Here is a 12,313-nt window from a genome sequence, read left to right as displayed (position 1 = left end):
GTCCTGTGTGAAAAACAGTAAGGAGGCTGCCTTCCTGCTCCTCTAAAACTTCGTCCTCCTCTAAACGGTGGCTTCCCTGGTACATCTGTGGTTTAGCCTTTTTCGAAAGGCAAGCTTTCGCGATGTGACCCTTTTTGCGGCAGAAGTAACACGTAGCATTCCTGAAGTAACACTACTCGCCCTTATAATCTGCTAAACATCGGTAACACTGACGCACCTTGCTTGTAGAGCACTCGCGAACATTCTGACGATGTATATCGAAAATTTCGGCCTGTTGCTGAGTGCTTTGAATCTGTCTCTGCTGATATTTTCCTGATTCAGCAGTCAAAACAATCTCGTACGCTTTCTCAAACACGTTAGCTTTTCCTTAGCTAGCAACCGTTGTTGAAGATGAGAATTCTAGATCCCACATACCAATCTGTTCCGTAGCATAATTTCCAAAGGAAACCTTGTACTCCCTTGTTGAGACTAGAATTCCGCGCTTCCGTAAGACGTCTCAGGGCCCGCCGTCGTGGAGTCTGCGTTGCCAAAGTTGCAGTCCTTTGCCAAAGTTCGCAGAGCTGTCACATAGTCTTTGACCGATTCATTAGCGAGTTGGTCTCGTTCCTGGAAGCGATATCGTCCCAGTAACTCGGAAGGCCGGGGGTCGAAGTGCTGCCTCAGTAACTTGAGGATGTCCACCAAATCCACCTCAGAAGGTTTCCGTAGTGCAACCAGGGCCTTCAGCATCTTGTAGGTCTGCTCACCGCACAGCGTGAGGAGAACCGCTCGCTTCTTGGAAGATTCGACGATATCGTTGGCTTCATAGTAGAACTCCAGGCGCTATACCCACGATAACCAGTCGGAGCCGGGCACAAATTCTGGTATCGGTGTCCATTAGGTATCGTCTTCCAGGAAAGCTTGCTTCGCGGGGTCACGTTCCCTCGTCGCCAGTATTGTAAAGTGCCTTTCATTGCATTTTATAACGCTGCAAAGCTCGCTGCGTGGTCACGAGCTCAAAGTCCTTGGTTGCGCCACTTCACTCTCCTCGTCTTCGCTCGCTGGTCCAAACACTGATATATAACAACCTTCTGATCATTGTTCCGTCAGCCTTCTTATTTTTCACTTTTTAAGCTTATTCTCCAATCCTCCTGATTGTGCATCGAAATCTCGTGCCAATATTGTTCTTGAAATTACAGGAGCTAGGTATTTAGCGGGATTTTGTTTGCATAGAAATATTTATTTCTTGCTCGACATTTTTTCGCAAGTCAGCCAATTACTTAGGTCTCATTTAAATGCGCCATCCGCTTATCGGCCCGCATTTCTCTGGTCACTGTGACAGCGAGCCAGTGGACAGTCTCTAAGACACCGTATTGTCCTAACGAAGAGAGAATGCCCAGGCCTCACAATGAAACCCAAACTAGCTCGAGACAGATCACAAGGTCGCCATGATAGCCATTCGGTGCTGTTTTAAAAATATACGGATGAGTAATAGTGTGCGCGGAGGAGATGAGTTTCAGTAATCAAAATGTTTAAGGATCATTGAAGCTACGCACAAATATTTATTAAAGATGCTTCCGACGTCGGTGGGTCGGAGAAAGCTCTTCCGCAAAGCCGCATCCCACGATGCTTCGCAGTACAGACCGGATAGAGTGGTTAGATTACGTATAGAGCTGCCCATCATACGCGCATACCTTGTTGTTATATGTGCTAAGTGGTATTGTGCACAAGCAAAAAGGAAACTATATGCGGTAGTTCACTTAGAAGATAATCAGTGCCAGCACGGCTGAGGACTGGCTGTTTTAATCAGGCATTTTTTTGCATAATCAATCAATCAATCATTTATTATACAATTTTACAGTTACAAAGTAATATTAATACAGAAGGAGGTCCCAAAGTTAGTACATGCATAAACATGTGGAACGTGCGATTAGAAACAAAGGTCAAAATAGCGGGAAAATACAAATCAATACAACCAAAGTAAATAAATAAAAAATGAGAAGTGGCTCTAAGCTCAAAATACATTATCGATAAAATCCTAGAGAATAATGTATGTAAAGTGCTTCACAATGTGCCTTCGAAACGCTGAAATCAACAAAAATTACGTGGCAGGAACTCAAACTGTTTGTAGGCAATGATTCATATTACAACTATAAAAGCAGGTAGGCAAGTGACAGAGTTCGTGTTCTGTTCTTCAAAAATGTTCGAAATTTTTGCTTGTTGCAAGGTGTAGACACTGTGATTTATAGGTTGTGTACAGACTATCGATGCCTGGTGTGTTGTCTCGCGTGCATTAATCCAAAGGATACAACAAATATCGCGTTAGAAAAAAGAAGGTTGGCGTGGCGTTAGAAAATCTCAGTGTAATGCTACGGTTCGACACGGTGTCTCACTTTTTTCGCTTGTTTTTTTTTTTGTTTTGGGTGGCACTCTGATTGACGTTCCAAGCACGTTTTCGCCTCTTAGATATTACAATGGCAATGGACAGCACGTAGTGCGTCCTCACTGCCACTCGACAACCATGTGCTCATGCGCTGTTTCTACGCCATGCTTATTCCGATGCTTCTACTAGTGATCTCCTGCACATGTAAAGTGAGGGCGTTTATTTCAACGTTTTTACAGGTGCTCTCTTGCACATGTAAAACCAGCGCAATAAACTTAAACGCGTTATCCGACAGCCCCATGGACATGACTCTCCGGCCGCAGTAAGGGCGCACTCGTTGCTGCCACCGTTATGTCAGGTTAATTGACGCAGACAAAAACCAAGCAAAAAAATTTAAAATATATCATTAACTGGCATCGAACGCAGGAACCCAGCGTAGCCATCGGAGATTTTACCACTTTGCTAACAACCGCGGACGTACAGTCGATGCTGTACTTTTCATATTGACAACTGACGGCAAGCTACTGAACTTTCTATCACATACGTTTTCTTGATTTGGGGGATTCTAAAGGCTAATTCTTGCCCACTTCGCGTGCATTCTGTTCTTACCTTTTATCTATAACGTATTGAGCGCCTATAGCAACTTCTTAGCGTCTGTGTTGCTAGAAAACCGAACCCTCAGCCCCTCTGGCACTGATTGTCATCAAAGTGAGCTAGTGCACTAGATTCCCACTCACGTTAGCAAGCAGCCCCACCAATACAGTATTTGCTACTTTTAGTAGACAAAACAGCGTCAAAGTGTCACTGTGTACGCCCAACGGCTGGAAATACTTTCAAATGTATGCCTAATATGACGTCATAACACGCGCTACCGATTTCCATTTTTTTAGTGGTCTGCACATCGGTATGATTAAAGCAGTCTCATGAAGTGTCAAGAAAACTGTATGTGGGGTAAAAATCAAACGGTAGAAGGATAACTCGGGCCTACTCGTGAACGAAAACTGTAGGCGACTTGAAGAGCGGTCAGCGGAGCTAACTGTTTGTCGAAAAGCTGCACTTCCGCGCTTCGATTCGCTTAGGCTTCTGTTAATTCGTGGATCTCAGTTTAGACATTAAAATGTTTGTAATCGTGATGCACCGACGCATTTCCACCAATCACTGAATTGGATCGCAAGCGGAGTGTAATCCGCCTTTTGCATTGCGCTGTGGCGCCACCTTAGCGGACTTCGCGAGAAACAATATGTACGGCGTCGGGGCCCCGCGAGACGCAGAGGCACGCTGCAAGAAGCGAGCTGAAATGGGTTTGTGCATTCGTCAGTCGTTGTAATTTTCGTTTTGTGTTAGTGGCCGCTTGTTGACAGGGTGCCTAGACCGGCAATGACTCTGGTGCGACTTACAACCGTAAGTCGTCAAAATATGAGGACGGGATTTCGTGCAGCTTCGCCAACAAAACCCGTCACCGTGCGATGTGCCTCTGACGAATACATCGCACCGTGACGCGATTGACACAGCGCCTACGCTTGTATTCGTGTTATTCATGTTTATTCGTACCGAATACGAGTCCAAACATGCTTTGGAAGTTGAAATGCTCGAACGTGAGCACTCGCCAGCCGCCCACATCAAGTTTAACCTGGGGTCGATTCCGCTCAGCGGAGGTTAGCCGTATCGTATATAGCAGCAGGGTTCATGCATTTGTTAGACGTGCGCTGAACGTACGCTAATAGGATGATAAAAATTGCTTCTATAGCTGAGTCTTGACCACAGTGACCATAGCTCTTTGAAGGGGCCACACTGCGCCCAGAGTATTTATGCAACGCAAGAACGGCGCATTCGTTTACATCCGCACGCGTACGGCCACCGCTCGCTGTTCGCTTCAAGTACAGTAGAAACCGTGCACCGCTCAGACGAAATTATGAGGAAATGTTCAAAGCATATACTAACACTTCTCATGCACATACCAGAAGTGATCACACTGAGACGAGAAGGCATCAACGGCCCGGGCACATCGAAAACGGCGACAACAACCACCTAGCCGCACTGGCACGCGAAAATGCCGATGCCCGCCGTACTCGCGTGGCAACGAGCGGTGTTGTTGCTTACGATGCAGTATCGAAAGGTCACTTGTTGACAAGGCCATTACTTGTTGCCTGCTTAGCATAAGAGGCAATCTGTGTTTTCGGTAACTACTAAATCTGGCAGCAACAAATACACTCTCCGTAGTTGCACTTCGTTCATGGAAGCGCCGGCGACTGCGACCGACAGCCTTCGTTCAAGAACGGTGCCTGTACCGCGGTATTAGCACTGCGCCGTGTCGCCGCTTCCCACTCTGTGTGTGCATCGTACTATGCTGAGTGGTTCACTTCAAGTCGGTAAGGTCAGTACCGAACTGCATAAGCAGTTTCCTTCGTCGTACTTGATTATCCTATATTTCAGGTCCGCCGGTAGGGGACGAAATTGTAGGCTGTGTGACTGTGTCAGGCCTAATGAAGCTGCCTGAACGAGATCGACACCGCCTCAAGCTTGATGTGGAGCAGTGGCGTAGCCAGAAATTTTGTTCGGGGGGGAGGCTGAGGTTGCAGCGCGGCCTCCTCCTTATAGAATTTGTCGAGGGATCAAATACATGAATAATAACTGCATTGCCAATGTCATTGTATATTAGATGCTGCACACGAATTATTGAACGCTACGCACTGTCAAGTAAAATATGTATTTTTTCATAAAAGAATATATTCGTATGTCTTAAAAATTCTGGCAGAAATAATTGATGTCAATGCGGCCGCGTTTTTTTTTTCGTCTATTTAATAAGGAAAGAAAATATCACACGGCCATTAGAACTATATGAGTTCTAAACCAGCAAAGCAATGAATACAGCTGATATGAAGAACGTAAAGGCCATCTAATGAATAAGTTGAGGACAAATATTTTGATGAATCTTCGTCATTCAAGAACCTTGTTTACATTTTTGCACATATGCAACGGCCAGGAAAAAACCTCAATGACGCTGTCCCTCGTTGCAATAGATTGCGCAGGAGCAGCTGTTACCGGTCGTGTATTGTAATTACACCGAGATTATACTCGCAACAGTGAGTACAAATAAAAAGTAGAGAGAGAGAGAAGTCATAAGGGAAATGCAGGGAGGTTAAACATGCTGAGCCCGGTAGGCTACCCTGCACTGGGGAAGGGGGAGAAGGGATTGAAAGAGAAGGAAGAGAGAAGTTGACACGTTGCACATTTACAGTTAAGCGTTCATCGCTGAGTTTCGTCACAGGCGGTCACACAGACTTGTGCACTTCAAAAAACACAGCAGCGCCTTTATAGCCCTGCACATAGCAGACGCACGAGGCCACGCGCCCAATATATTTTCCTCCGTAAAAAACCTGTCGTCCAAGTGCCCCAAAGCTGTCCGAAGGGCAATCCTCTCATCTTCGTATCTGTGGCAGTCACATAAAAGTAGGAGTTCTGCAAAATATACATTAGAAATGCGAAGATAGAACGGAATATACAAATGCGAAGATACAACTAGCTAAGGGCAAAAAAGAGTCGCTAGGAACAAAGTTCACTGCTTGTATACACAACACCTCGCAACAAGATATTTAAAAGTACGTCTAAGTCTCCAATAAATCTACGTATTTAAGCAAACGTCACTGTATATTATGCGTCAAACAAGACAAATAAACACGTTCGGAGTCAGAGATAGTAAACTTTGCGCACAGAAAGACAGATGATCTAGGCAAGAACAAAACTATGATCGCAGACATCATGACATGTACTCGGGCTATACAGCGGTCGCGACAGCACCATACAGGTAGAATAATAGAGGAATGATGCAGAAATCAGTACGCAAATGTGTAATTTAACTGCCTGCACAGCGGCAACAATTATTCTGCACCCAAAATTAAAGGAGGGTTTTGCTTCGTTTCAAAAAAGAAATAAAAGCAGGTAGCTAAAAAGGAAAGAAAAGGACAAGCGAAAGACACAGATGATGCGGCAAGTTACTACCCAATATCCGAGTGTATTTTTGGCAAACGCATCGTGGGCCGGACTTTCAATGAGCAATGTCGGTCAAAATTGGTTATTGATGTCCTCGTAATTTTCTTATTCGCATGATAATTTTGATCATGATGCTAACTGCTAGAATAAACGGCTAAAATTTCTGCGGTTTTAAAAGCTGACGAACAGTCATACGTTTTCATAATTACGAGCTTATGGACCTGAAGGAATAGAGCTTTTTAGTTGCATTGATTTTTGCTGCTTCGCTATCTAAAGGACAAACTTCTCTCGGCGGGGAACTTGAGCGAAGCGGTCAATGACTTCGGACACGTTGATGCCGACGTCTTTGTGGGTGTATAGAAGCACCAGTCTAACCATGCGTTTCACAGACATTGTGGAGCGCAAGTAGTTTTTTTAGTAAACGCTTGTGAAAAAATATTCTCTCTGCGCTGTCAGTGGTCACTGGAAGGGTGACTAGAATCTGGAACAGTTTGTACACATTTACATAGAACCTGCAGTCGCAATGAGAGATGAGCATCTATTCCGGTGCTAGAACCTAGAACACTCCCTCGATGTCGTTGGCATCCTTATTTAGGTACTTTGCACAAACAGTAGGCTGTTCGATTCCGGCGATGTCCGTCGTTTCGTCAGCAAGTACGGAGAAGCAGCCTGCTTATGCAACTAGGCTTTCTTTGATAATTTCGCCACAAATTTCTATAATTTGGTTTTGTGCATCTGGGCTTAAATACGAGGCATTACTGGGGCAACTTTCCAAATGGTTCTTCAGATATGTATCTCCACAATCAGCTCGCATGCGAAGAAGCGCTCTGAAAATACCTGTATTTTCAGGGGGCCTATGCTTGGATTCATAGGGCCACTGTCCCTGTGGCCAAGGAGAGCCAGACCTTGTAGCCCGCAAAAAGAATTTCCTCAAGAATTGGCCATTTCCTTTCTCCTGTTTTCTCAAATTTTACTTTGCCTGCCCTGGTCCAGCTGATCGATCACATTGGGCACGCGTCCTGAAAATGTTTGGAGAAAATTATCAGCTGCTAGCTCACAGTCACGGTAATATTTAGTATTTTCGTGTGTGTGGAAGATTGCGAGCGCGTGCTTTCATTTCTGGAACGGCTTGGACACGAGGGCTCCAGTGCACGCATGTTGTCCAAGTTTATAACAGCATTAACCCCATAAAGTTCCAGAATTGAAAATCTTTTGAAGCTCGCCTTTAGAAATGTCAGTGAACCTTTCGCGTCAAAAGTTTATGAGAACTTTACACCCATAAAATTTCGGAATTGAAATCCATGCGCTCCGTAGATTCCGCGGCCGCTGCGAGATGCCGCAACGCGCCCGCTCGCTATCGAAAAGCCCTTGAAAGTTTGTGCTCGGATGGGGCTCCTTGCGTTACGTGACCCCAGGTGCCACGAAATCCAGCCCGAGTTGGCAATGTTCGTGCAGAAATGTCTTTCGAACGTGAAAAAGACATTGTAGACAGAATGCAGAATGATTCAACATAGCTCGCCTACACGAACATGTCGCAGCCTATGACACTAGGACACCTGAAAAATGGAGAATTCTGCACTCAAGGACGAATTATGGTCAACAAATGCTTGGACATACACTTCCGACTTCAACTCAGTAACCTCGCCTTTCGAGAAATAGACATTCTGTCCTTGTGCAGCCTGCACAACTACTTTCAGTCAAACTAATCCTTGTTGTTTAATGAATTTGTTCATATGCAATACTGTATGACTTTCCCCCCCTTTATTTGCTTTAGTTTATGCTGCACTGAATACAGTGCTATGTTATGTTTTTTTTTCCTATTTTTTTCCTGTTTTCGTATAATAAGACTTTCTTTATGTAATCTATAATGCTCATGTATAAATTCAATATTTCCTTGTTAATGCAGACTACGTGTTTTTCTAATTGTTAAAGTGTATTTCTGCCTGTCTCGTACACACATTTAAAAAAAAATGACACCTTCCCATCTGTTTACTCACATGTGAGCGCACGACGCCCTCTGTTGCCTTTGATGAGTTTTTGGGCTAGTCAAGTTGTCTGCGTGCAACTTTTTATCCAGAACCCCACCATGTCATTCTTTTCATGGGAAGTAAATTATTATTATTATTATTATTATTATTATTATTATTATCATTCCCGGCGTCGGTGGTAGTTTTGGTCGGCGGTGCATGCCGGCACGAAAAAATTTCAGGGGGGGAGGGGCTGAAGCCCCATCAGCCCCCCCCCCCCCCCCCTGGCTACGCGCCTGATGTGGAGGGCTTTAAAGGGCTGGAAATCGTGCATATCAGCGTCGGAAGCACGTTTCGACTCAATTTGAGCGTCAATAAATATATACACGAGCGCATTTGCGGCGATATTCACGTTGTCGGTGCGATGTTCTCACTCGGCGGCCGCTCGCACGGCGATCAGCACACTGGTTTTGTCGGCGTCCTTGGTACGAAAGCTTATCACACTACGATCACTCGCTGTCGACGGTCGCGTGGTTCGGTAGCTTCTTCGTCATATACTTGTATGACAACATAGGTCTCCCACTGGCACAGTATCACAACTACAGCCGACCGAGCGTTGGCGCCGGCGTGAGGTTGACTTCTGACCACGGTGTAAGATATATACTCTTTAGGTGGGGACACTTCTCGGCTTGCTTGCTAGACGCGATCGACCAGATAAAGTAGCAAGGGCGCACGTCTATCGGGGCGGTGACGGCAGCGGATACTTATCGGCGGAACGACGCAACTTCAGTTAGAACGCAGGCGAGAGCGTGCGCCGACAAGGAACGCGTACGTGTCCTCTCCCCGGTGACCTACTTTCGTGCGTCACTCAATCATTTCGGATTGCCCGCGACCCACCGGTTGCTATAACAACGTGAGATTAAACCAATAAAAAGCTTTCTGTGTTGAAGTTGCGTTGTACTGCCGATAGGTATCCGCTGCCGTCACCGGGCTGATCGGCGCGCACCTTTGCTACTTTATCTGGTTGATCGAGTCTGGCGAGTGTCCTCACCTAAAGAGTATATATCTTACACCGTGCTTGTGACCGACATCGGTGTCGTGTCGGCATATATTGCGATGTACCGGACGTTAACCGAATATCGCTGTGAACAGCTGAAGTTTCTACCGAAACACAGCGCAAATACCGCGTCGTCGACCGGCACAGCGCCGACAATAAAGAGTTCGCATGCTCGACGGCTATGCCGCATACGCGTGCGTCGTCTGCTGCACGAACCGCCGACGCCGTACAAAACGTTTTCGGCGCTCGCCGCTAGGGTACAGTGCATGCGCACTCGGGACATGTAAAAGGCGGATTCCAGCATTCATCCATTTGTGAGAAGCAAACGTCATCATAGCATCGACCTGAGAGGCAATGAACTAAATGCGTTTTTCTTCCTGCGAGAGCGCGCCCCAACGCTATGCAATTTAGCGCAGTTGTTGCTGCAGTGAATGAGCACACCAATCTGCGCCGGCAGACCTCACTCAGGCGGGCTATACCAAAACGTCCACAAAATGAACGTGGCCGCGAAGAAGGAGTATTTTGATCAGTTTCGTATCTTAACGTGAAACACACTGAAACCAACCAGACACGTCGGACGTGTTTCCATGAAAAACCTTCCGGATCCGTCTAACGTGGCTGTGAAAAAAGATGCTCCAGGGAGAAGTCGGGCGAACCTTTATGCACAACCTTCAGCAATATACATTAACGAGTTGTTTTTTTCGGAAACGTCATTGTTGTTTCGCCATCTTACTAATGTTAGCGGTGTAAGTTTATAAATTTTTCTTGGCAATTGCTTCTTTCTCTACAGGCTAACCTTTGGAACTTCTGTATACCATCGGAGTTCAGGGAACGCATTTTGTGTACCTACAAAACTGGGACTAGCTTGGCGAAATGAGAGCAAGGATTGAAGACGGCGTCGTGTATTCGCCGTTTCCCACGGTGAATATACCATGCTGTTCATTTTACGTTGCTGCAAAACAGGCGCTCCTGGATCAGCCTGAAAAGCTGGCGCTAGTAAGTGCATTCCAAGCTTTCTGCATGCAGAGCTAGGCATATATGAAGCAAATCATCCCATAATGAGTGACTTAATACACAAAATGGTTTCTTAAGCTAGCACAAAAATAAAAATAAATTGAGCTGCGTTAGCCAAATACGCTTCTACATTACCAAAAAAAAAGTCACTCTTACTACAAGAGGAGGCTTGGTAAGCGAAAAAAAAGAGCACAAAAAACGCAGGTCGCGGGTTTCGCGACCATGATGAAACCCCACCAGCTCTCAGCGACGTCATTAATTTTGACTGCCTGCTCGGGCTTTGTTAATTTTTCATCCTTAAATATTTACTGCATTGTATTACAAAACACCCATGCACTAAACCTGGTAAATTTCAAGAACATTAATTGAGTCACATCGGCCTTAATAGAAAAGAATACTAAGAAATTCGTGACGTCAAAGTGACGTATCGACGCTAGGGATTCAGTGCGATACTTAAGAAACAGGGTCCGAATTCACAAGAACTTCCTATGCTAGAATGTTTCGTAAGAAAAAAATTTATCCAAACAGCAAAGAGTTTGTCGTAGTTGTAACGGAGAATACTAAGTGCGTATAATACAGAATGTTCTCCTTTTGTATGCTAAGCTATAATATGTAGAAAATTTAGACATATATTTTAATATATCTCTGTACCGGTAACGTATGCACAGTGTTTCCACCTTCCGAAGGCCGGCAGCCAATGGCAAAGCCAACTTATGAAAAAAAAAAAAAGCTTTGTGAATCTCGTCCCATAACTTTGGCCTTCATTTTCTCTTCCAATAGTCAACCTATTGCAGCAGAACTGCCGAAAACTGAGTATTGAAAGAATACATCAGTCTAAATTGATTAAGTATTTCTATTTCGTGTTCCTTTAGGGTCGTACGGGTTTCAATTTGCGTAAATTACGAATTGATAATATGCCCTTGACGTTCCGCATTTTCCCTATCAGAACATGAATATTAACCTTAACTTAGCGTATCCCACCAATTCCCTGCTGACTACTTCCCCTCAGCCTTGTGTTTGAAGCAGATCCGACGCGCCTTTCGACACGCTTCTTCCAACCCTCTCCGGTCGCCGAGCCAGAAAGCTTGGCTGCAAATAATGGCGCACGTGACCTCTTTCTCGTCTGCTTTGTGCATCGGTGGATAAGTCCACGCTTTCTGCCAAAAGATCTACTATTCGCTAACTTCCTGAAAGGTGCCGGGTCGGCGCTCTCACGGCCATAGGTCAATGCCTCACTGCTCTGAGCATTGAAACAGCAAAGTGTTTGGTCATAGTTGGAATGGAGAATACTAAGTACATATAATACAGAATATCCTCATTTTGTACGCTAAGCTATAGTATGTAGAAAATTTAGACATGTATTTTAATATATCTCTGTACCCGTAACGTATGCGCAGTGTTTCCACCTCTGTTGTTGAAGGAAAAGCAGAAAGAAGGAAAAGCTTCTGCAAAAACACAAACTGGTTGCGGTGGAAACGTGGTGGCAAAGAAGTTAAACAGGAGTAACTCTTATCTGAGAAATTGCATAAGCGCTGGATACGGGTTTAGCGCGAACAATGAATCTCAAACGCAGGCGGACGGTTCCGTCTCCGTGACCCGAAGCGAACTCTTCGTCCTAATGCAACGCTATGCAGCGGGCTTCCAGAAGCACGGTGTACAGCCTGGAGACAGAATCTGCGTCCACCTCGGCAACAATGTAGCTAACTTTGTAGCCATGTGGGGGTGCGTCTTCGCCGGCGCAAGTGTCATGCTTGCGAAAACGTCTCTCACCGCACGTGAGTTGTCTGCCTGTGACGGATATTTCCTGTTTTGTCGACCACAGATAATTTAGCACCTTGAGCACGTTGAAGTACCACAGCAAAGTGTAGAGATTAACTATTGAAAATAGAGAAACGTGTCACTGTTTTCATAATTCGGTAGATC

The 12,313-nt window shown here is 45.3% G+C and overlaps 1 protein-coding gene across 1 annotated transcript in view; it reads left to right on the top strand.

Annotated features, from left to right (window-relative positions):
• LOC119450774 (uncharacterized) overlaps window positions 1–12,313 on the top strand; it is a 95,914-nt gene that overhangs the window by 28,595 nt on the left and 55,006 nt on the right. Inside the window, exons 2-3 of the mRNA XM_037714278.2 lie at window positions 10,167–10,372; window positions 11,964–12,165. Coding sequence (XP_037570206.1) covers window positions 10,250–10,372; window positions 11,964–12,165 — 325 coding nt within the window. The 5' untranslated portion in view covers window positions 10,167–10,249. The remainder of the gene's footprint in view (window positions 1–10,166; window positions 10,373–11,963; window positions 12,166–12,313) is intronic.

Source organism: Dermacentor silvarum, chromosome 4 (assembly GCF_013339745.2).
Source record: "Dermacentor silvarum isolate Dsil-2018 chromosome 4, BIME_Dsil_1.4, whole genome shotgun sequence".
Classification (NCBI taxonomy): Eukaryota; Metazoa; Arthropoda; class Arachnida; order Ixodida; family Ixodidae; genus Dermacentor; species Dermacentor silvarum.
The sequence above is the reverse complement of the archived record's forward strand: the minus strand, read 5'-3'. Positions and strand labels throughout refer to the sequence as shown.